The 25,705-nt window shown below is 49.6% G+C and overlaps 1 protein-coding gene across 5 annotated transcripts in view; it reads left to right on the top strand.

Moving 5' to 3' along the window:
• Window positions 1-25,705, top strand: part of LOC140492573 (arf-GAP domain and FG repeat-containing protein 1-like) — a 101,541-nt gene that overhangs the window by 28,350 nt on the left and 47,486 nt on the right. For all 5 annotated transcript variants that reach the window (XM_072591541.1, XM_072591543.1, XM_072591544.1 and 2 more), the window contains exons 3-5: window positions 17,854-17,969; window positions 19,121-19,271; window positions 23,124-23,277. In XM_072591541.1, coding sequence (XP_072447642.1) covers window positions 17,854-17,969; window positions 19,121-19,271; window positions 23,124-23,277 — 421 coding nt within the window. The remainder of the gene's footprint in view (window positions 1-17,853; window positions 17,970-19,120; window positions 19,272-23,123; window positions 23,278-25,705) is intronic.

Raw genomic sequence — 25,705 nt, forward strand, 5'->3', positions numbered from 1 at the left:
CTTCCCACTTCCCCATACCCTTCATCGTACTCCCCTCCCCTATAACTGCCAGTACCTGTTTTCCCTGGAGCATCGGAGGCTGAGGGGTGACCTTATAGAGGTTTATAAAATCATGAGGGGCATGGATAGGGTAAATAGACAAGGTCTTTTCTCTGGGGTGGGGGAGTCCAGAACTAGAGGGGCATAGGTTTAGGGTGAGAGGGGAAAATTCTAAAAGGGACCTCAGGGGCAACTTTTTCACACAGAGGGTGGTACGTGTATGGAATGAGCTGCCAGAGGAAGTGGTGGAGGCTGGTACAATTACAACATTTAAGAGGCATCTGGATGGATATATGAATAGGAAGGGTTTGGAGAGATATGGACTGGGTGCTGGCAGGTGGGACTAGATTGGGTTAGGATATCTGGTCGGCATGGCCGGGTTGGGCCGAAGGGTCTCTCTCTGTGCTGTACATCTGTATGAGTCTATCCCCTCCCTCTCCCCGTCACCCCTCCGCATGCACGGGGAGTGTCCATCTAGATTGTTTGCTCAAGTTGGAGTCTCCTTATTCCTCCATGGGATGTGGGCCAGCATTTATTGCCCATTCCGAATGACCTGTTGAGAAGATGATGTGAGCTACCGCCTTGACCTGCTGCCATCCATGTACTTGAGGCAGAACCACGGTGACATGAGGGAGAGTGTTCCAGAACTTTGACCCTGTGACTCTGAAGGAACAGCATTGTATTTCCAAGTCAGGATGGTGTGGGTCTTTGAAGGGGAGCTTGCAGGAGGCGGTGTTCCCATTGTATCTTCTGGCGTTGTCCCTCTTGGGTGGTCAAGGTTCTGGGTTTGGAGAAGGCGGTCACCGATGTCTTGGTGAGTTACTTATTGTAGATAGTACCTACTTGCTGCTGCTGAGAGTCTGTGATGTGGGAGGACATGGTGACGGTATTGGTTAAGTTGCCAATCAAGCAGACTGCTTTGTACTGAATGATGGCTCCTTGAATATTGTTGGCACTGCAGCCATCCAGGCAAGGTGGAAATGTTCCATTACGCTTCTGACTTGTGCCTTGTAGATGGGAGACAGATTCTGGGGAGTGAGGAGGTAAGTTACTTGCTGCAGGATTCTTCACTTCTGACTGGCTCTTGTAGCCACAGTCTTTCCAGTGGGAACTGAGTGACATGTGACAAGGACCCCCCCCCAGCCCCTCAATCCCAACATGGTGCTGTGTCCAGTCACAGGGTCTCAACTGCGTTTCGGAAGTCAACAGTGAGGTTTGTGCTGTCCTCGGAGATATGACGACAACATCAAGACAACCTGAGAACCTGATCCCGTATGCAAAAGTTTGGGAACTTCCAAATGACCTGTACAGTTCTGTCAGATAAACATCCACTATGGTGTCTATCTTGCCACTGTAAATATGTGGACTTGCTTGTACTATAAACATAGATTTTGCACTTCAAATCCCAGTAGACGACCATCTCAGTGGGTCTACTGATTGATGAACCCTGGTTTTCAAAGTGAGGGGTTCACTGACTCTCACAATACCCCAGATAAAATGATTTATTGTGTCTAATTTGAGAAGTTCTGTCACACTTCAGGCATTATGACCTTAGTGTTTATGAAGCATGAGTGAAAAAGCGAAATCCATTCCTTCATGTCAGCCTCTTCTGACCTTGAGAAAAGCAGCAAGTTTTACCAGCAATCTACAGAACTGAAACGGTCTTTGAGGGAACAGGCCTGACTGCACACTTTCACGTTCAATCAGTGTGATTACTTATAACACCTCCAGATTTGGTCTTCATAAAGTCATGTGTTTTCTGACTTCGGTGGATCCTGGAAAAGGGTTGGTGCTGGAGTAGGAGACTCTACCGTGGCACCTACATGCAGCAGGATCCGCTGTTTCGGCTAAGTGAAGTTGGAGGGGGCAGGGACAGTCAGGGAATTAGTAAAAGGAAAATTTGTGTGCAGTTAAGAATAAAGGCTGTAATCGTTTCTAACAGAAGCATTTTCAAATCTCATGTGGCCTCTCACTCCCCATCTTTGCAACAATCTCCATCCTCTTCACTCCTCTTTAACTTCTTCCAGCCCCACTACAAATCTTGCATAGTTGTTTCTGACCCACCCATTTCTCCCCCGCCAACTGAATGCTAAGTTCGACCATATTATGGTCACTGTTTCTAAGGGGATCTTTCACTCCAACATTGTTTGTTGCACCTCACCAGATCACCAAAGCAGCCTTTGGATCCACAATTAGAACATAGAACAATACAGGGCAGGAATGGGCCCTTTAGCCCACGATGTTGTGTTGAACATGACTGTGAAATGCCCTATTGTCTCGGCCTCCACCACTCCTGGTAGTGCATTCCTGTTTCCTACCAGTCTTTGTGTTAAAAAGAAATTGCCCCCCCCCCACATCTCAGTGTTGCCCCTCTCACCTTAAATGCATACCGTCTAGTTTTAGACATTTCAACTGAGAAAAGGATTCTGACTGTCAACCCTATCTATACATTTCATAATTTTCTAGATTTCTATCGACTCTCCCCTCAGCCTCTGCTGCTGAAATGAAAATCAACCTGAGCTTCTAGCCTGTCCTTCAAATTCAGGCAGTATCCTGGTAAAACCTCTTCTGCACTCTCTCCAAAGCCTCCGCATCCTTCCTGTAATGTGGTGACCAGAACTGAACGCAATACTCTAAGTGTGGCCTAACCAAAGTCTTATAAAGTTGCAACATGATATCTTGACTCTTGTACTCAATTCCCCGTACACCTCCTTTACCACTTATCTACTTGTGCGGCCACTTTCAAGGAGCTGTGGACTTGAACCCCAAGATGCCTCTATACATCAGTGCTGTTTAGGGTCCTGCCATTAACTATTCTTGACATTTAATTTTCTTTGATATTTGATCTCCCGAAGTATAGCAACTCAAGCTTACCCAGGTTAAACTCTGTCTGCCATTTCTCTGCTCATATTTGCAACTGATCTATGTCCTGCTGTATCCTTTGACAACCTTCTGCACTAAACACAACTCCACTGAAACAGCAGATCCCTGTGGAACTGACTTTCAGCCAAAAAGAAACACCCTTCCACCACTACCTTCAGCCTTTCCTGTTTTCGTAAACTGTCCTGAATAGGCTCCATCAAATCTTCCTCGGAACCACATCTGGCTATCCCAGTTTATATGTAGGTCAGAGTCACCCATGATTAATGTGCTGCCTTTTTGTCATGCCCTCATTATCACCTAATTTATCGATGCAGCTATTGAAAGGGAGGACATGTGTACTACTCCTACTGGTCTCGTAATCTTTGTGTTTCTTCGTTTCATCCATTTGGGTTCTGTATCTTCTGATCCAAGATTGTTTCTTGTTATCATACCTATTTCTTCATACATGGACAAAGATGCCCCACCGCCCTTTCCATCCTGCCTGTCTTTTGGAAAAGCCGCATACCCCTGAATATTTAATTTGAGCTTTGATTCCCATGTCTCTACAATTCCTATTCATTACCTGTTCGTTTATTTTGTCACAAATATTTAGTTCAAGTAAAGAGCAATTCATTTTACCTTTTTACTCATTTTCTCCCTTGACCCAACCTGTTGCTGATTTTCTGCGTTTGTGCGCTGTGTGCTTTCCTGTCTGCCCCCACTATGGTTCCTTTGAAATGCTGCCATATCCCCTTGCTTTGTGAGTTTACGTTTTCCCCTCTCCTAAACCCTCCCCTCCCTGATTAGTTTAAAGCCCACTCTGTGCGGAAGCAGCTCCTTTTGTTCCTACAGAGGCTGCGTTTCAAAAAGCACTTTGTTAGCTGTCAAGCACTTTGGAGCATCTGGTGGTGTTGAAATGTTCTCTGTAAATGCGTGCCTGTCTTTAGTTGCTTCTTTCCTCATAGTTTGCCGGGTTTTTATTCAGTCAGCTTTCAAAGAGCAGGACGAGATTGTGGAATCTGATTCACTGCGCAAAGCCCCCCCCTCCCCCCGGTACGCCTGCCAATGCTGAATGCACAGGACTGTGGCAAGAACCTTTGGACAGCAAGGATAATATCGCAAGAGTCATTTTATTCCTACCCTCTGATTATCGTCACTGGGAGCTTTTGTACTGGATTAGATACAATCTCTAACACAGCCACTTGGTCTGTCTATTCCGTGCTAGTGTTTCTGCCACGCACACGCTCCTCCCATCCACCTCATTCTCCATCCCCTATTAGTGTATCCTCCTGTTCCTCCCTCCATGTGTTTTACCAGCTCTCCCCTTTGAGTGTATTTGTTGTCCCATATCTCTCCTCCCTCTTCTCCCCCCCCCCCCCCCTGCTGAGAGATACAATATAGTTTTACCACCTCCATCTTTATTCTGGGCCCTGGAGGGAGAGACCTGTGCTCTCAATCTTCTCAGGAACAGCAGCTTCTCAATGAATTATATAGTCACTTACACGGAGGAGCATCCAGATAAGGCAACATACATAGTAATTGGGTGACTGTTACAATAGTAGAGACCAAGCCCTTTACTATTATACAACAAATGTCCTTAACCTTGTTAACCAGCTCCACATAATGAATACCTTTCGTCTTGTTAGTTGACCTTGCATACTGAATGCTTCCAATATTGTTAAATGACTCTACATAATGACTGCATTTCCACCTTGTTAACCCATTACCCTTGCCTCCAGCTCCCCGTTGTTCACTGTAAGTTCTCATCTGATCTGAGTCATGCTCAGCTGAACCTCTTATTCCCCAAAACTCAGAACTTAACTCTTTCCCTGCCTGCTCATACCCTGTAAGCATTCTCATTCACTCCTTTTATCATTTCACGATAACCACTGAGATGGCACTAAACTGCTTTCAGCAGACTCTGACAGCCAATATTTAACCAAGTTATTGACACACTGCAAACAATGTTTATAACCAAATATTACTGGTCCATTACAGTAATTGGAGTTTGGAGAATCCTCCCATGTGGAAAAAAATTCACCAGTCAAGTTCTTAAATCCACAGTCCTTCGTGAGCACTCCATCCCCTCCAAATCGAGTGGAAATGAGCCAGTTCTCCAAAATCTTCTTCAGTAAAGTCCAACCTGAAAACAAAATTCAGTCTGTTCTTGTATCACACCTGAGAGAAATTTGATTTCTTGGATAAGGGCAGTTAAATACTTAAAGCTGAAGAGACTGCCATCCTTGCGGAGATGCTTCAGATGGAGGATACCAGCACACCTAAGTAATGTAGTGCAGCAGCTGGCTCGGTGAATGCAGCATCCTTTGCTGCGTCTGCTCCCACTCTGCTGTCAAATGGAACAAAGCCACTGGCTGTTGTGTTGATGTTAACTTGATCAGTGAACCTTCATATCCCTTAAATGACCGAAAGACGAGGTAAAGCTCACGTGGTTTAATGTCCGTAGGAAGACCACCGACAAAGCGTACTGACCACCTCCTCATTGCTATTCTTTACATTTTGTGTTCGTGACTGGGGAGCTCTTGGAATCCGTTGGATCAGGCTGTGGAGGGGTGGGTGGTGGTCCGGAGGGGTGGGTGGTGGTCCGGAGGGGTGCTTTACCTGTGAATGGAGACGATCTTAGCTCCTGGAAGTATCTTTGCATTTCGTCTCTCATTCAGATCTGAGTCATGCTCAGCCGAACCTCTTGTTTTACAAAAATTCAGAACTTAACTCTTTCCCTGCCAGTTTATACCCTATACACATTCTCATATCGATACCATTCCCCTTACCCACTCTCTGTAGGAGCAAGCCCCACATTTCCCCCTCCCCCCCCAGCTTTCTGGATGAAGGCCTAAGTCCTGAATTCCTGAAGGGATTTTTGCCGTGCTGTCTGAGAATGATGAGCCTGAGTTCTGGTCAACCCCACAAAAGTGAAACCATATATCTCTGTGTGCACCGTTTTGAACCTTCTCCGCTATGTAAAGACTGTGATCAGGTCTAACCAACATTCCCATCCCACTGGTCCCATACCACCTCGATGGACGGGAAAGGGCACCAGTCTCTTCAATCTTTCCTGATAATGTTTGACTTTTGTGATCTTTTTCAAAATGACAACAGTTTAAGTTATGAAAGAGGGGCCGTTTATATTATGATTTTAGATGTTGAGACCCCCTGACCGGCTACACAAATGTTTTAATGTGTTCACACAAAGTAGGGGAGTGAAGGTTTGTGTGTCTGCTGGCTAGGCTGGTATTTATTGACAGCATCCAAGTAGCTTCAAAATCGACGTTTCGGGCAAAAGCCCTTCATCAGGAATAAAGGCAGTGAGTCTGAAGCATGGAGAGATAAGCTAGAGGAGGGTGGGGGTGGGGAGAAAGTAGCATAGAGTACAATGGGTGAGTGGGGGAGGGGATGAAGGTGATAGGTCAAGGAGGAGAGGGTGGAGTGGATAGGTGGAAAAGAAGATAGGCAGGTAGGACAAGTCCGGACAAGTTATGGGGACAGTTACTGAGCTGGAAGTTTAGAACGAGGGTGAGGTGGGGGAAGGGGAAATGAGGAAACTGTTGAAGTCCACATTGATGCCCTGGGGTTGAAGTGTTCCGAGGCGGAAGACGGTGGTTCTAAACTTCCAGCTCAGTAACTGTCCCCTTGACTTGCCCGGACTTGTCCTACCTGCCTATCTCCTTTTCCACCTATCCACTCCACCCTCTCCTCCTTGACCTATCACCTTCATCCCCTCCCCCACTCACCCATTGTACTCTATGCTACTTTCTCCCCACCCCCACCCTCCTCTAGCTTATCTCTCCACACTTCAGGCTCACTGCCTTTATTCCTGATGAAGGGCTTTTGCCCGAAACGTCGATTTCAAAGCTACTTAGATGCTGCCTGAACTGCTGTGCTCTTCCAGCACCACTAATCCAGAATCTGGTTTCCAGCATCTGCAGTCATTGTTTTACCTCTGGTATTTATTGACATCCAGTTGAGAGTCAACAGCATTGCTCTCTGGAGTCACATGTAGGTAGGACCAGTTAAGGACAGATTTCCTTCTCCAGAGGGCATTAGTGAACCTTTTGGGGTTTTTACAGTAACGAGTTGTGCTTATTTGGTTGCCAGTAAGAATGGCGTTTTGCTGAATTCCTGGCATGGTGGGATTCCAACCCATGTCCCCAGTCCATCAGCCTGAGTCTCTGGATTACTAATCCAGTGACATTACCACTACACCACCTACATTGCTCTGGATGTGCATGGGAAAGGGTGGACAAGGCTGATGACCAGTCTTGTGGAATGATGGAATAAAGCATTTCCTGGCTGGTGCAGAGGGTTGAGAGGGTCTGCCTCAAACCCTTCCTGCACTGGTTCTCCACGAGGACTTTTATCCACAGAGGTGAATAGAATAGGAGGTTACTTATAAGAGCACATTACATGTTTGGTTTTGCAGGTTTAACAAAGCATTTGTGTGAGATGCTGAATGTAAGGGATTCAATAGGGTTAATAGGCTTCTGCTATCTCGTTGGTTCTTTGAGCAGAATTTTATTCCGTCCACAGAGCGAGCTCGGCCTTGTTCTCATTCAATGACAGAATGAACAGTTCCAGTTAGGTTTGCGGGGCTGAGAGGCCCACTGGCTTTTCCATGGTCACATTCTCTCCTCTGGCTGGCTGTGTGCTGCTCTGATCCTCATCCCACAAAGCCCCTACTCTCTTTTTAAACTGTACAGAGTATAATATGTGGAGATCAAAGAGAGTGTGAGACATAACTGTCTGCACAGTAGCTCACTCTGTAAGCGGCAGTGATTGAGGAGTTCCTGGGGTGTGAACTTCTCCAATATTTAACTATGCTGCTCCCTTTGGTGCGTGTCTCGTGCCTCTGAGTAGCAGAGTGTCTGGGCTTTCACCATCAATGCTTGGCTGCGTGGGAAGACGTGAGACCCACATAACCTGCTAGTGAGGGGTTAATTATCAAACATCCTCAAACATATGATCTGACTAAACCACAATAAAACTCAGCAGAGCAGCACTGATTCATGTTAAAGCTCTCCATTATTGCTGCAGAGTATAATTGTCCATTAACCATTTACTCCTGAGGGTGTAATGAATGCTGCACAGCGCATACTTGCTCGATGAAAGGTCTGAGTGTTTACCTGACTGGCCCCCTTGAATGTTGACTAGTCACACTGGAGCACGCTCTCTGCTTCACTACCTGCTTCAACTGTTTCATCTCAGGAAGCCGAAATGTTCCCTCATTCCCAAATTCAATAGTAATTAAACGCAATGATTGGCACCAGTTGAAAGCACTTTGATTTCCTGAACCATCTTTTTATAACCTCCATTCTCACTGGTGGTCTGCACTGTTCCCTTTCACCTTTTACCTTGATTTCACCGCACAGTCGAGCAGTGAGTTCTCAGGCCCTCGTTTGAGAAACCTCACTGTTGGGCCTTCGGAGAGAAACTGCATTCAAAATCTCCTTTTTTCCAAAAGCCACCACAGTTTGTACAGAAATCTTTTCAGACAGTGTCTGCTTTGAAGGCTCTTGAGTGAACTTCTGATGGGCTGTATTAATCTCTGTAGTCAATCACTTGCGTTTATGTAGTCCCCTTAGCAAGATCCCCTTCGAGCTGCGCATCAACCTGAAATATATCGCAGTTCCTTTGGTGGTATTACGTCAAAATTCCAGAATACAGCTCCCCCCACCACCTTCACAGGGTTTAGATTAGATTAGATTAGATTACTTACAGTGTGGAAACAGGCCCTTCGGCCCAACAAGTCCACACCGACCCGCCGAAGCGCAACCCACCCATACCCCTACATTTACCCCTTACCTAACACTACGGGCAATTTAGCGTGGCCAATTCACCTGACCTGCACATCTTTGGAGTGTGGGAGGAAACCAGAGCACCCGGAGGAAACCCATGCAGACACGGGGAGAATGTGCAAACTCCACACAGAGAGTCGCCTGAGGCGGGAATTGAACCCGGGTCTCTTGCGCTGTGAGGCAGCAGTGCTAACCACTGTGCCACCGTGCCGCCCACTTAGGGATTAGGAATGGGTAATAAATACTAGCTCAGCCTGCAGCACTCACATCTGTGAATGATTAAATAAAAATGAACAAAGTCAGTCCTCCCAAGGTACTTCAACGTATTGAGGAAAACCTGACACTGAACCACAAGAGATATTAGGGACTGATGATAAGATTAGTCAAAGTGGTAGTTTTTAAGAAGCTTGAAAGAGGGGAGACAGAGGTGTTTAGGAAGGCAGTTCCAGGGCTTAGAGTGCAGAAGCTGAAGGCTTCATGGTCGAATGAACAAACATCAGTGTTGATGTGGACAACATTTGAGGAGCATGGAGCCCTTGGAACGTTGTAGGTGAGAGGCTTATACTCCTGAAGAATCTGACTCGAATGTCGCCTCTTTCTATTTGATAATAGTTAAAAATCTCACAACACCAGATCATAGTCCAACAGGTTTATTTGGTAGTACAAGCTTTCAGAGCGCTGCTCCTTCATCAGGGGGTAGGATCATAGGACACAGAATTTGTAGCAAAAGATCACAGTGTGATGCAACTGATGCAATATATTGAACAAGCCTTGATTGCTGTTAAGTCTTTCATCTTTTAGAATGGATTGCAGGTTTAATTTGAAAATCCCAGAACTTCCTTCAAGTCACAGTCTCAAGGTAACAAAGTTTTATTTAAAGAAAGTGACCTATCAGCTGAGACAATGCATTAAAGGTGTGAGGTTAGAGTCTGCCTGTATTCCAATCTTGAGTCAGACTGGTTCTGTTTCCAAAGTAGGAATTTATAAAATGTCACATGAATTGTAAAAAATGTTGACTGCCTGCAGATTGTGTGCTCTTTGAACAAAATGGAATGTATCTGCACATACAATTCTAAAATGCAAGTTCACCCCAGAGACTTGTGTGTGTGCACGCGTACATGAGAGGGCGGGAGAGAGAGTGTCTGTGTGTGTGTGCGCGCTTACATGAGAGGGCGGGAGAGAGTGTGTACGCGCTTACAAGAGAGGGCGGGAGAGAGTGTGTGTGTGTGTGTGTGTGTGTGTGCACTTACATGAGAGGGCAGGAGAGAGTGTGTGTGTGTGTGTGTGCTTACATGAGAGGGCGGGAGAGAGTGTGTGTGTGTGTGCGCGCGCTTACATGAGAGGGCGGGAGAGAGTGTGTGTGTGTGTGCGCGCTTACATGAGAGGGCGGGAGAGAGTGTGTGTGTGTGTGCGCGCTTACATGAGAGGGCGGGAGAGAGTGTGTGTGTGTGTGCGCTTACATGAGAGGGCGGGAGAGAGTGTGTGTGTGTGTGTGCGCGCGCGCTTACATGAGAGGGCGGGAGAGTGTGTGCGTGTGTGTGCGCTTACATGAGAGGGCGGGAGAGAGTGTGTGTGTGTGTGCGCGCTTACATGAGAGGGCGGGAGAGAGTGTGTGTGTGTGTGCGCGCTTACATGAGAGGGCGGGAGAGAGTGTGTGTGTGTGCGCGCTTACATGAGAGGGCGGGAGAGAGTGTGTGTGTGTGTGCGCGCGCGCTTACATGAGAGGGCGGGAGAGTGTGTGCGTGTGTGTGCGCTTACATGAGAGGGCGGGAGAGAGTGTGTGTGTGTGCGCGCTTACATGAGAGGGCGAGAGAGAGTGTGTGTGTGTGTGCGCTTACATGAGAGGGCGGGAGAGAGAGTGTGTGTGTGTGCGCGCGCTTACATGAGAGGGCGGGAGAGAGTGTGTGTGTGCGCGCGCGCTTACATGAGAGGGCGGGAGAGAGTGTGTGTGTGTGTGTGCGCGCGCTTACATGAGTGGGCGGGAGAGAGTGTGTGTGTGTGTGCGCGCTTACATGAGAGGGCGGGAGAGAGTGTGTGTGTGTGTGCGCGCTTACATGAGAGTGTGTGTGTGTGTGCGCGCTTACATGAGAGGGCGGGAGAGTGTGTGTGTGCGCGCTTACATGAGAGGGCGGGAGAGTGTGTGTGTGTGCGTGCGCGCTTACATGAGAGGGCGGGGGAGTGTGTGTGTGTGCGTGCGCTTACATGAGAGGGCGGGAGAGTGTGTGTGTGCGTGTGTGTGCGCGCTTACATGAGAGGGCGGGAGAGAGTGTGTGTGTGCGCGCGCGTACATGAGAGGGCGGGAGAGTGTGTGTGTGTGTGTGCGCTTACATGAGAGGGCGGGAGAGAGTGTGTGTGTGTGCACATGAGAGGGCGGGAGAGAGAGTGTGTGTGTGTGTGCGCGCTTACATGAGAGGGCGGGGGAGAGTGTGTGTGTGTGTGTGCACGCGTACATGAGAGGGCGGGAGAGAGTGTGTGTGTGTGTGTGTGCGCTTACATGAGAGGGCGGGAGAGAGTGTGTGTGTGTGTGTGCACATGAGAGGGCGGGAGAGAGTGTGTGTGTGTGTGCGCTTACATGAGAGGGCGGGAGAGAGTGTGTGTGTGCGCGCTTACATGAGAGGGCGGGAGAGAGTGTGTGTGTGCGCGCTTACTTGAGAGGGCGGGAGAGAGTGTGTGTGCACGCGTACATGAGAGGGGGGGAGAGAGTGTGTGTGTGTGCACGCGTACATGAGAGGGGGGGAGAGAGTGTGTGTGTGTGCACGCGTACATGAGAGGGCGGGAGAGAGTGTGTGTGTGTGTGCACGCGTACATGAGAGGGCGGGAGAGAGTGTGTGTGTGTGTGTACACGCGTACATGAGGGGGCGGGAGAGAGTGTGTGTGTGCGCTTACATGAGAGGGCGGGAGAGAGTGTGTGTGTGTGCACGCGTACATGAGAGGGCGGGAGAGAGTGTGTGTGTGTGTGTGTGTCTGTGCGCGCGCTTACATGAGAGGGCGGGAGAGAGTGTGTGTGTGTGTGTGCGCTTACATGAGAGGGTGATAGAGAGAGTGTGTGTGTGTGCGCGCTTACATGAGAGGGCGGGAGAGTGTGTGTATGTGCGCTTACGTGAGAGGGCGGGAGAGAGTGTGTGTGTGTGTGTGTGCGCGCGTACATGAGAGGGCGGGAGAGAGTGTGTGTGTGTGTGCGCTTACATGAGAGGGCGGGAGAGAGAGTGTGTGTGTGTGCGCGCTTACATGAGAGGGCGGGAGAGTGTGTGTGTGTGCGCGCTTACATGAGAGGGCGGGAGAGTGTGTGTGTGTGCGCGCGTACATGAGAGGGCGGGAGAGAGTGTGTGTGTGTGTGTGTGCGCGCGCTTACATGAGAGGGCGGGAGAGAGTGTGTGTGTGTGTGTGCGCGCTTACATGAGAGGGCGGGAGAGAGTGTGTGTGTGTGCGCTTACATGAGAGGGCGGGAGAGAGTGTGTGTATGTGCGCGCGCTTACATGAGAGGGCGGGAGAGTGTGTGTGTGTGTGCACGCTTACATGAGAGGGCGGGAGAGAGTGTGTGTGTGTGTGTGCGCGCTTACATGAGAGGGCGGGAGAGTGTGTGTGTGTGTGTGTGCGCTTACATGAGAGGGCGGGAGAGAGTGTGTGTGTGTGTGTGCGCGCGTACATGAGAGGGCGGGAGAGAGTGTGTGTGTGCGCGCGCTTACATGAGAGGGCGGGAGAGAGTGTGTGTGTGTGCGTGTGCGTACATGAGAGGGCGGGAGAGTTGTGTGTGTGTGCGTGCACGCGTACATGAGAGGGCGGGAGTGTGTGTGTGTGCGCGCGTACATGAGAGAGCGGGAGAGAGTGTGTGTGTGTGTGTGTGCGCGCGTGCATGAGAGGGCGGGAGAGAGTGTGTGTGTGTGTGCGCGCGTACATGAGAGGGCGGGAGTGAGAGTGTGTGTGTGTGCGCGCTTACATGAGAGGGCGGGAGTGTGTGTGTGTGTGCACGCTTACATGAGAGGGCGGGAGAGAGTGTGTGTGTGTGTGTGTGCGCTTACATGAGAGGGCGGGAGAGAGTGTGTGTGTGCGCGCGTACATGAGAGGGTGGGAGAGGGTGTGTGTGCGCGCTTACATGAGAGGGCGGGAGAGAGTGTGTGTGTGTGCGCGCGTACATGAGAGGGCGGGAGAGAGTGTGTGTGTGCGCGCGCGTACATGAGAGGGCGGGAGAGAGTGTGTGTGTGTGTGCGCGCTTACATGAGATGGCGGGAGAGAGTGTGTGTGTGTGTGCGCTTACATGAGAGGGCGGGAGAGTGTGTGTGTGTGTGTGTGCGCTTACATGAGAGGGCGGGAGAGTGTGTGTGTGTGTGCGCTTACATGAGAGGGCGGGAGAGTGTGTGTGCGCGCGTACATGAGAGGGCGGGAGAGAGTGTGTGCGCGCGCTTACATGAGAGGGCGGGAGAGAGTGTGTGTGTGTGCGCGCTTACATGAGAGGGCGGGAGAGAGTGTGTGTGTGTGCGCTTACATGAGAGGGCGGGAGAGAGTGTGTGTGTGTGTGCGCGCGCTTACATGAGAGGGCGGGAGAGAGTGTGTGTGTGTGTGCGCGCGCTTACATGAGGGGGCGGGAGAGAGTGTGTGTGTGTGTGCGCGCGCTTACATGAGAGGGCGGGAGAGAGTGTGTGTGTGTGTGCGCGCGCTTACATGAGAGGGCGGGAGAGAGAGTGTGTGTGTGTGCGCGCGCTTACATGAGAGGGCGGGAGAGAGTGTGTGTGTGTGCGCGCGCTTACATGAGAGGGCGGGAGAGAGTGTGTGTGTGTGCGCGCGTACATGAGAGGGCGGGAGAGAGTGTGTGTGTGTGTGCGCGCTTACATGAGAGGGCGGGGGAGAGTGTGTGTGTGTGCGCGCGTACATGAGAGGGTGGGAGTGTGTGTGTGTGCACGCTTACATGAGAGGGTGATAGAGAGTGTGTGTGTGTGTGCGCTTACATGAGAGGGCGGGAGAGAGTGTGTGTGTGTGCGCGCGTACATGAGAGGGCGGGAGAGAGTGTGTGTGTGTGTGTGCGCGCGTACATGAGAGGGCGGGAGAGAGTGTGTGTGTGTGCGCCTTACATGAGAGGGCGGGAGAGAGAGTGTGTGTGTGTGCGCGCTTACATGAGAGGGCGGGAGAGTGTGTGTGTGTGTGTGTGCGCTTACATGAGAGGGCGGGAGAGAGAGTGTGTGTGTGCGCGCGCGTACATGAGAGGGCGGGAGAGAGTGTGTGTGTGTGCGCTTACATGAGAGGGCAGGAGAGAGTGTGTGTGTGTGTGCGCTTACATGAGAGGGCAGGAGAGAGTGTGTGTGTGTGTGTACGCGCTTACATGAGCGGGCGGGAGAGAGTGTGTGTGTGTGTGTGCGCGCGTACATGAGAGGGCGGGAGAGAGTGTGTGTGTGTGTGTGCGCCTTACATGAGAGGGCGGGAGAGAGAGTGTGTGTGTGTGCGCGCTTACATGAGAGGGCGGGAGAGTGTGTGTGTGTGTGTGTGCGCTTACATGAGAGGGCGGGAGAGAGAGTGTGTGTGTGCGCGCGCGTACATGAGAGGGCGGGAGAGTGTGTGTGTGTGTGCGCTTACATGAGAGGGCAGGAGAGAGTGTGTGTGTGTGTGTACGCGCTTACATGAGCGGGCAGGAGAGAGTGTGTGTGTGTGTGTGCGCTCTTACATGAGAGGGCGGGAGAGAGTGTGTGTGTGTGTGCGCGCTTACATGAGAGGGCGGGAGAGAGTGTGTGTGTGTGTGCGCGCTTACATGAGAGGGCGGGAGAGAGTGTGTGTGTGTGCGCGCTTACATGAGAGGGCGGGAGAGAGTGTGTGTGTGTGCGCGCTTACATGAGAGGGCGGGAGAGAGTGTGTGTGTGCGCTTACATGAGAGGGCGGGAGAGAGTGTGTGTATGTGCGCGCGCTTACATGAGAGGGCGGGAGAGAGTGTGTGTGTGTGCGCGCTTACATGAGAGGGCGGGAGAGAGTGTGTGTGTGCGCTTACATGAGAGGGCGGGAGAGAGTGTGTGTATGTGCGCGCGCTTACATGAGAGGGCGGGAGAGTGTGTGTGTGTGTGCACGCTTACATGAGAGGGCGGGAGAGAGAGTGTGTGTGTGTGTGCGCGCTTACATGAGAGGGCGGGAGAGTGTGTGTGTGTGTGCTTACATGAGAGGGCGGGAGAGTGTGTGTGTGTGCGCGCGTACATGAGAGGGCGGGAGAGAGTGTGTGTGTGTGTGTGCGCGCTTACATGAGAGGGCGGGAGAGAGAGTGTGTGTGTGTGCGCTTACATGAGAGGGCGGGAGAGTGTGTGTGTGTGTACCGTACATGACAGGGCGGGAGAGTGTGTGTGTGTGTGTGCACGCTTACATGAGAGGCCGGGAGCGTGTGTGTGTGTGTGTGTGTGTGTGTGTGTGTGTGTGTGTGTGTGTGTGTGTGTGTGTGCGCGCGTACATGAGAGGGCGGGAGTGTGTGTGTGCGCGTGCGTACATGAGAGGGCGGGAGAGAGTGTGTGTGTGTGTGCGCGCGTCCATGAGAGGGCGGGAGAGAGTGTGTGTGTGCGCGCGCGCGCGCGTACATGAGAGGGCGGGAGAGAGTGTGTGTGTGTGTGTGTGTGCGCGCGTACATGAGAGGGCGGGAGAGAGTGTGTGTGTGCGCGCTTACATGAGTGGGCGGGAGAGTGTGTGTGTGTGTGCGCGCTTACATGAGAGGGCGGGAGAGTGTGTGTGTGTGTGCACGCTTACATGAGAGGGCGGGAGAGAGTGTGTGTGTGTGTGCGCTTACATGAGAGGGCGGGAGAGAGTGTGTGTGCGCGCGCGTACATGAGAGAGCGGGAGAGAGTGTGTGTGCGCGCTTACATGAGAGGGCGGGAGAGAGTGTGTGTGTGTGCGCGCGTACATGAGAGGGCGGGAGAGAGTGTGTGTGTGCGCGCTTACATGAGAGGGCGGGAGAGAGTGTGTGTGTGTGTGCGCTTACATGAGAGGGCGGGAGAGTGTGTGTGTGTGCGCGCGTACATGAGAGGGCGGGAGAGAGTGTGTGTGTGCGCGCGCTTACATGAGAGGGCGGGAGAGAGTGTGTGTGTGTGTGCGCTTACATGAGAGGGCGGGAGAGTGTGTGTGTGTGCGCGCGTACATGAGAGGGCGGGAGAGAGTGTGTGTGTGCGCGCGCTTACATGAGAGGGCGGGAGAGTGTGTGTGTGTGTGCGCGCGCTTACATGAGAGGGCGGGAGAGAGTGTGTGTGTGTGCGCGCGCTTACATGAGAGGGCGGGAGAGAGTGTGTGTGTGTGCGCGCGCTTACATGAGAGGGCGGGAGAGAGTGTGTGTGTGTGTGCGCGCGTACATGAGAGGGCGGGTGAGTGTGTGTGTGTGTGCGCGCACGCGTGCATGAGAGGGCGGGAGAGTGTGTGTGTGCGCGCGCACGCACATGTGAGGGGGAGAGAGAGAGAGTGTGTGTGTGTGCGCGCGTACGCACATGAGGGGGAGAGAGAGAATGTGTGTGTGTGCGCGCGTACGCACACTCATGTGAGGGAAGGAGAGACTGGGTGTATGTGTGTGTGTGTGTGTGTGTGTGTGAGAGAGAGGGCCTAGGCAATAGTATTGTCTGTGCCCTGGCTGCTATGTTGGTACAATTTATCCTGCCCTTCGTGATGTGTTGCAGAGATGAGGTGAGTGCTGCTTGCTGTCTGTACACTGCTACCATAGTATATGCTCATATTCTGGTTCAGCAGTCTTCATTGAAGCAGTCTCACCTGACCAGCATCACCTCTGGAGTTATTTACTCATTTCTATTGCCCCTCTTCCTCCAAGTCCAGTCTGTGGTGTCACTGCTTCTGAAAACCTCTCCCACAAAATAATATCATCATCCTTCTAGAATCCTATTGGTCCATTACCTCCACAGCACTGTAGGCTTTCTCCTGGTGGGCTGGAGCCAGTGTTTATCCCTCAACGACTACCAGGTCTCAGAGTATTGAGTACAGGAGTTGGGAGGTCATGTTGTGGCTGTACTGGACATTGGTTAGGCCAGTTTAGGAATATTGCATGCAGTTCTGGTCTCCTTCCTATTGGAAAGATGTTGTGAAACTTGAAAGGGTTCAGAAAAGATTTACAAGGATGTTGCCAGGGTTGGAGGATCTGAGCTACAGGGAGAGGCTGAACAGGCTGGGGCTGTTTTCCCTGGAGCGTCGGAGGCTGAGGGGTGACCTTGTAGAGGTTTACAAAATCATGAGGGGCATGGATAGGGTAAATAGACAAAGTCTTTTCCCTGGGGTCGGGGAGTCCAGAACTAGAGGGTATAGGTTTAAGGTGAGAGGGGAAAGATATAAAAGAGACCTAAGGGGCAACCTTTCTTTCCTACAGAGAGTGGTACGTGTATGGAATGAGCTGCCAGAGGATGTGGTGGAGGCTGGTACAATTGAAACATTTAAGAGGCATCTGGATGGGTATATGAATAGGAAGGGTTTGGAGGAATATGGGCCGGGTGCTGGCAGGTGGGACTAGATTGGGTTGGGATATCTGGTCGGCATGGACAAGTTGGGCCGAAGGGTCTGTTTCCGTGCTTTACATCTCTGTGACTCTAGGTCATCAGTGCATTGTTATTCATTGTATCTTGCTGTGGACAAATTGCACACTAAAGTTTCTACTTTACAACGGTAGCTGCACTTTGAAAGTGCAGTTGGTTTTCCTGCAATGTGTTCCCTGAACGCAAATTGGCTTTAACGCGATTGAAGAATTCAAACCGTTCCTTGTAGAGCGCAAACTTTTCTTACCCAAATTGACTGTAACACAATTCCAACCCCATTAGTTTAAATGGCACAGCTATTGCGCGATTTTCTTATAACACGAGAGCCGAACTATCAAGTTATGTCAGAACCGACTGTGTTTAGTTGGTTGTGAAGGATGTTAAAATCTCCTGAGGTGGTGGTTTAACGATGTCCTTTTGTTCCTCTGGTGTTGTAATCTAAGGGCACCACTCTGGCTGGCTTTCTTTCAGTTTTGCTGAAGAGACCATTCTTTCCGCTTGAGTGCTGACAAACCATTTGACTTTGGGAGCATCGCAGTAGAACTGCGATCACTTCTCACCTTGAATCACTCGATAGCGATGAGGAGCTACAACCCCAGATACGTGTGTCAGCGTCTGTAACTTCCTAATTTTTTTTTCTCCCTTTTATTCCTATGCAGGTGTGTCGGCAGATTTGGCTAGGCCTGTTTGATTCCCGATCATCAATTATACCAGATTACAGGGATCCGCAAAAAATCAAGGAGTTCCTACAGGATAAATATGAGAAAAAGAAGTGGTGAGTAATTATGTGCCATATTGCTTCCGCTGTGGGTCGAGGATTATGGGGGAAAGGCAGGAAGCTTATCAGTGATGATCTCGTTTTAATGGCAGAGTAAACGTGATGGGCTGAATGGCCTCCTTCTGCTCCTCGGTTTTCTGGGGTCTTTTGATCTGCTGAGGGCCATTTGGCTAACTCCAGCTCCTAATGCCCTTAGCCAATCCTCTTGCTGCTGTGTGATTTCCGTAGCAGGTTGTCTAAGGTGTGTTTGTGAAGTAGCACCAGGAAACGCAACTCAAGCGTATACCCACAACCCCATCCCAACTAATTTCTATCACCGTGGTCATGTAACTAATTAATCATCTGGAGATCTGTGCTAATGTTCTGAGTTCATGGGTTTGAATCCTACTGTGGCAGATAGTGAACTTTGAATTCATTACAGTGCTGGAATACAAAGCTTCAATTGTTATAAAAATCTGTCTGAGTCATACTGGGAAGGAAATGACTTATGTTTACCTGATCTGGGCCTACCTGTGACTCCAGACCCACAGCAATGTGGTTGACTTGTAATTGCCACCTGGGCAATTAGGAATGAGCATTAAGTGCTGATTTAGCCATTGACATCCATGAATGAATTTTTTTTAAAAATTCCCACAGAGTGGATTTTCAACCGAAATATGGAGTCCTGTGAGGTCTCTAGTACTATGACCAACTTTGCGCAAGTTCAGATTGCGATTTGACAACAGTGATTATTACAGGCAAGTCAGATTCCATGCTCTTCCGTTTAGACGAGTCATGTGCTGACTTGCCAGTGACAGTCAAATGTAAAGACTGGGAGTTAGAAACCGAAACTGGGCATTGATTCCTCCCCACATGGGAAGGCTGGCAAATTTAGTACTTGATTACCTGCAGTATAGTGAAGTCAAGGGCATCGTGTGATCCAGCATTATATTGATGGGGATTGCAGGGTCTGCTTATGAAAGTCCTGTTGTCTTATCAACTTTGTAATTACTTAAAAAAAAAAGTGATGTGACAAATTTGGAATTGCTGACTGAATGGCCAGTGGGACACGTGAAATGGACTGTAACATGGTAAGGTTAGTATGTTTTAGTTTCAAGGCTGACGATGCGTGCTGTTCTTGTTGGACTTAATGTGGTCTTCACTTGCAGGTATGTTCCTCCAGACCGGGTAAGAGTGTCTGCTGCCACGTCAGCTACGACGTCCCTGAGCAGCAGGAGTAGCACACCTGATGTCAAACCGCTGAAGACCCTCATGGGAGATTCAACTCCAGCCCTGAGCGTCACCAAAAGTGCTGGGCAGGTAACAAGGCAGTGAGAGCGCTGCATGTTTCCCCTATTCAGGAGTAACAACAGACACCTGCATTTATAAAGAGCCTCGAATGAACTAAGGCACTCCATTTTAAATCACATTTGGCCCCAAGCCGCTGAGAAAGATATTAGGGACATGTGACAGAAGGCTTGGTTGGAGAGTCGTATTTGAGTTGGAAAGCGAGTTGAAGCAGTTTAGGGAGAGAATTCCAGAGCTCCGGCCCAGGCAGCTGCAAATGATGGAGTGATGGGAATCAGAGGATGCTCAAGGGGCTGGAATTGGGGACAGCGCAGAGATCTCGGAAGTGTTTCAAGCCTGGGGGATGAGGGGGGGGAATATATTGCTGAAGGATGGCACAGAGATGGGGAGGGGTGTTGGGTCTGAAGGAGGGAGAGTGGTGACGAATGTGAGCACAGAAGCATTTGCAAACAATGATGAGAATTTTAAGAGCTTTCCCGTGCTCCTGAAATGCAGTCACCTTGCTGGAAAAAACATTTCTTGTGCTCTGGCAAATCTCCAGCTCCTTAATGTATGGCTGTTCTGGATAAGTAAACATAATGTCAGCTGGCTGTTTTACTGTAAACGCTACAACAGCTCCTCACAATCCCATCCTTACTGGTGTAGCAGCGTCCATTCTCATAACTGTACGCGATGCCCTGGGACAGTTAAGTTGGCCAGTACTATAGATTGTGTCTGGTGTGTCCTGCTTTGTATGAAGCACCACTGCAGTTTTGTTCTCCTTCATTCCTCTCACCGTCCTTCAGAAATTGAGAAAAGATGGACAGGTTTAATATGAACAACCATGTGCTCAGTCAGTAACTCTCGGTTTGGAGTCAGAAGGTGCTAGATGCAAGCCCAACCCAGAGATGTCAGATCAATAAATGGTGCTGACTCTCCAGTACAGTTGGAGTGCTACCATGCTGGAGGTGCTGTCATTCCGATGAAACATTTGAATAAAGCCCCTCTTGGCAGGCTGCCTTAGATCCCAGGGCCTTCACTGGGAGAAAAGCACAGGTTTTCATTTCGGTACTCTGGACCAGTATTCAACCCTCAAACAGCTCTGGTCATTATTTTATTCTGTGGGATCTTCCTGTATGCAGATTTGCAGCTGGGAATGCTGCTATTGGCTGTGAACTGCTTCCAGGCATCCTGAGGTGCTGAAAGTTGCTCTAGAAATGCAAGTTTGTTTTCGTTCCTTCCCAATTCCCATTGCAGGACTGGATATCGTAGCAAGCTGAGCACAAGTTCACCTTGGCTATAGGTCACCACAGTGTCACTGGAAGGTTTAACTGTAGTTCACTGCTTGTTCCTTGAAAGAGAGTTAAATTATGCTCTCCGGTAGCTTGTTTAAAACATTAACAAACCTTTTCTCTACAGCTGCCAATGGCTCCACCGTGTAGTTCCAGCACAACTTGCAGAAATGAGGGCTGTTTTTTGGAAGCTTGGGGCACAGATGCTGACTGGGCAAGAGGCCTTGAGCTGTAGCTGTTTAACATTGTTTGGCAGTACCTGGGCGGAGAAGGAATGAAGATGTCATTAATCATTGCACTATCTTACAAAGCAGCTTTAAATTCTTTTTCAGATTTTTAAAGGTGAAATAATTTAATGAAACAGTGCGGAGAGCATTCCATTGAAACTGACCAGTGTTGGTGTCAACCAGCACAAGGCCGAGTATTCTCCTTGTTCCTTTCTCTGCTGTGTCTCAGCTCCGACCTTCATCTCCTCTAGTTTACAAGGGCCAATACCTGACTTCCAGCATCAGGTGGCCTGTTTGTTTATCGTTCTGTTTGGGGATCTTGCTGTGCATCAATTAACCTTGCATTCCCTCCGTTGCATCAGTAACCACACTTCGAAAAGCCCTTCATCGGCTGTGAATGGGATGTCCTGGGGACAATGAAAGGTTCTGTATAAGTACACAAGTCCATTTCCGATATCTTTCAGCAAGATTGTTGCTCGTACCTTGTGAGCGCGCGTGTGTATTCTGTGTACCGGTTTGTCCCTCGTTTCACCGAGGCCTGTTACAGTTAGTACGCTGGTTTGAGCCAAGGCTTTAGTGTGTCAATACTTCACATTTTTAAAGGTTCTTTCATGGGATGTGAGAACCAGAGACTGGGCCAGCATTTACTACCCACCCCTCAGAAGGTGATGGTGAGCTGCGTTATGAACTGCTATAGTCTGTGTGGTGTTAACACCACAATGCTGGCAGGAAGGGAGATGCAGGTGTTTGACCCAGTGACACTTCAGGAGCAGTGATAGGTTTCCAAGTCACATGGTGGGTGGCTCAGAGGGGAGCTTCCAAGGGCTGGTGTTCCCGTGTAGCTGCTGCTCTTGTCCTTCTCGGTGGTAGTGGTTCAGAATGTGCTTTCATTTCGGTAGTGCATCCTGCTGATTGCACACGCTGCTGCTGCTGAGCATTGGTGATGAAGGATATGGATGTTTGATGTGGCGCTAAATCAAACCGGCTGCTTTGACCTCAGTGATGTCAAGCTGCTTGAATGCTGTTGGAGCTGCACCCACCCAGCCAAGTGTGGAGTATTCTGTCACATGCCTAACTTGTGCTTTGTAGATTGGGGCAGGCTTTGGGCAATACAAATGGGATGCCTAACTCTTTCCAACCCAATGCCTTTGACCTGTTCCTTATGTCAAAGGCACTATGTAAATGCAAAATGTTCCCTTTGCAAGGAAGAACTTTCTCTTAGTGCCTTTCAGACCCTCAAAACTCATGAGAGGGGAATGGGTGTGGGTGGGTGCGCTTCGGCGGGTCGGTGTGGACTTGTTGGGCCGAAGAGCCTGTTTCCACACTGTAAATAATCTAATCTAATCTAATCACTTTAATAACAATGGAACACGTTTAAAGTGGTGCCGCTATGCTACCGCAGGTAATGCTGCAGTCAGATTATGCACAGTGTGGGGCCACAAAACACAACATGATAATGACCAGATCCATCAATTTTAATGATCGTGTTTGAGGTGTAAACATTGGCCCCAGAGCTGGGGATAGCATTCCCATTTATAAAGAACAGAGCTTTTGGATTTCTCCACTGTTCCTGGAGACAACCCAGAGAAGGATCAGTATCTTCATCGTAGAGCTCCTACAGTGTGGAAGCAGACCATTTGGCCCAACAAGTCCACACCAACCCTCTGAAGAGAAACACACCCAGACTCGTTCCTGTAATACTCCACTTTCCCCTGACTATTGCACCTAACCTACGCATCCCTGAGCCATATGGGCAATTTGTCACAGCCAATCCACTTCACCTGCAAATCTTTGGACTGTGAGAGGAAACCGGAGCACCAGAAGGAAACCCACTCAGTCGCCTGAGCCTGGAATCGAACCTGGGTCCCGGGTGCTGAGAGGCAGCAGTGCTGATCTCTGAGCCATCGTGCCGCCCTGATCAGGATTGTGTTGTGAGGAGAGTTTGAGTGGGTTTGATCTGTACCCTGTGGAGTTTGGAAGAAGGAATTGAAGCCTTGTGAAACCTAGAAGATTCTTAACGGGCTTTTTAGAATACATGTTTCCTCTTGTGGGAGATTCTTGGAACAGGGGACATAATCTGACTGAGGGGTCACCAGTTTAAGACTACAGCAAGGCATTTCCTGTCTCAGGGCAGTGAATTTGTCGAATTCTTTACTGCAGAGTGCTGTCAAAGCTGTGTCATTGGTACATTCGTGGCTGAGAGATTTTTTTTTAAACCAGTAAGTGAATCCAGGATTATGGGAGAAAGTCAGGAAAGTTAAAGTTGAGGATTATCAAAGCCGATCTGAATGGCGTACAGTCTTGTGGTTCTCTTTCCTCCCTTAGACTCATTCAGTCTCTCTCTCTCCTCCCCTCCCCCACCTTAGGTTGCCAACCAGGCATCGGTGCAGCACCAGAATCAGCAGCCAGTGAAGAAATCGCAGCTGGATCTTTTGGCAGACATTGGAGGTGATCCTTTTGCTTCCCCGGCACCCCAGCACACCGCAGCACAGGCCTTTGGGGCCTTCCCTGCCTTCGGAGGTAAGTATACCAAACCGAAACCACAGGAGAACTGTTTGTTCTTCCACTGCATGTCTCACCTCTGATCACAAGCCCAACACCTTGCATGAGGTGCTGCTGGTTTATAGCTACAGGCCTGTACCCACCAACTGAGGTCTAGGCCTGAACAGTCTGACTCTGATCTATCCTGACACCGTGATTACAGCTGAACCTGCTTCCTTTACAAGCATATGGACCAGGAACAGAAGTAGGCCGTTCTGCCCATCAAACCTGCTCATGCCTGATTTGTTTGCATTCGGAGTTGCACGTTCCCACCTATTCCCAATCAGCTTTAACTCCCTTGGCCTGGCAACAACTGTCCATCACTCTCATGCAAGAGCGTGGCCCTCAAATGTAGGCTGACTCGTGACCCTTCTCCTCCTCGCCCTCACCCTCACCCACAAGTGTGTTTGGCACACTTGCCATCATTGGTCAGAGCATTGTGTATAAGAGTTAGGACATCGTGTTACGGTTATAGACAAAAGGCAGCTTTAGCAACTCTGGTTGCCCTGCTATGGGAGGGATGTTGTTAAACTTGAAAGGATTCGGAAAAAATTCACAAGGATTTTGCTGGGACCGGAGGGTTTGAGTTAATGGGCGAGGGTGGTTAGGCTTGGGCCTTTCTTCTCGAAGTGTCAGAGACTGAGAGGTGACATTATATTGGTTTATAACATCTTGAGGGGCATAGGTATGGTCTTTTTCCCAGGGTACGGGAGTCCAAAAGTAGAGGGCATAGGTTTAAGGTGAGAGGGGAAAGATTTAAAAGGGTCCTGAGGGGCAGCTTTATCTTACAGATGGATTGAGCTACCAGAGAAGGTAGCAGAGGCCCAAAAGAGTTGCAGCATTTGAAAGACATTTGGACAGGTACATGAATAGGAAGGGTTGAGAGAGATATGGGCTAAATACAGGCAATTGGTTCTAGTTCAGTTTGGGAAGCCTGGTTGGTATGAACAGAAGAGTCTGCCTCTATGCTGTATGACTGTATAGGTCTGTAAGTGAATAGCTTGCCACGTTCCACAGTTGGGATTTTGTGATGCTGGTGTCGGTGGGTGGATTTATTTCTGGGCTTTGCACCTCATAGGGGAACATGTGGGCCTTGGGATTGATGTCGTCCAAATTTGCCTATTTGGCAAAGGTGCCATGGGTTGTTATCCAGACACGTTGGGTAGGGTCCCATTCTCTTGAGTTTAGATGGTCAAGGGGCAATCTAATAGAGTTAAACATTCCTTAAAATGCTTTTGCCTTGGATTCTTTGCCTTGGACGGTGGGACTGCTATAGAAAAACTATTTTCCTTGTGAGGTGTGATTTTTCAATGGGGCAGTTTAAACTGACCAACCATGTAGTATACATATATTTAGATTACTTACTTACAGTGTGGAAACAGGCCCTTCGGCCCAACAAGTCCACACCGACCCGCCGAAGCGCACCCACCCAGACCCATTCCCCTGCATTTACCCCTTAACCTGGCACTACGGACAATTTAGCATGGCCAATTCACCTAACCTGCACGTTTTCTTTTGGACTGTGGGAGCAAACCCACGCAGACACGGGGAGAATGTGCAAACTCCACACGGTCAGTCGCCTGAGGCGGGAATTGAACCCGGGTCTCTGGCGCTGTGAGGCAGCAGTGCTAACCACTGTGCCTCTGTGCCGCCCACGGGGCATTTGTGGAAATCTTTTTCATTCATGCATGGAATGTGGATGTTACTGGCTGGGCCATCATTTATTGCCCATCTTTAATTGCCAAAGGGCAGTTAAGAGTCAGTATTGCTTTCGAGGGGAAGCCAGGGAATTAAAGACCATTTCGCCTAACAGAAATTGTTCCAAAATCAAGGATTGGGTACTGGTCACCTCAGGTTTCAGAGCGAGTCAGCATGGTAGTCAAAGGTGACAAAGATAGTGGACAGAGGTAAGTTGGCGGATGTTGTTTACATGGACTTCCAAAAGGTTTTTGATAAAGTCCCATGCAACAGACTGTTGGCAAAGCTGGAAGGCCATGGAACTGGGGACAAATTACTAATCAATAAGACCAATAAGTTGGAATAATGGGCAAGTACTCAAGTTGGCAGGGATCTGTGTTGGGGCCTCAATTATTCACCAGAACTTGCACAATGGCATAAGAAGTCAACCCAAAAGTGGGCAGTGTTGTTGAGCATGTTGACAACAGCATGAGCGTCCAACAGGATGCTTACAGGTGAATGAGCAAAGCTGTGGCAGATGGATTTTAATTTAAGCAAGTGGGAGGGAGGTGCTCTATTTCAGACTGAGAAAGGATCGATAGGGGTTTTATTAAAGAATACACAAAGTGTCCAATGAGATTTGAGGGTCCTGGTGCTTTGCTCTTTAAAGTGCCATGAGCAGGTTCAGAAATAGTGAAGGAGGTGAGTGGACTGCTGGCCATTGTATGCA

Source organism: Chiloscyllium punctatum, chromosome 21, assembly GCF_047496795.1.
Source record: "Chiloscyllium punctatum isolate Juve2018m chromosome 21, sChiPun1.3, whole genome shotgun sequence".
Taxonomy (NCBI): domain Eukaryota; kingdom Metazoa; phylum Chordata; class Chondrichthyes; order Orectolobiformes; family Hemiscylliidae; genus Chiloscyllium; species Chiloscyllium punctatum.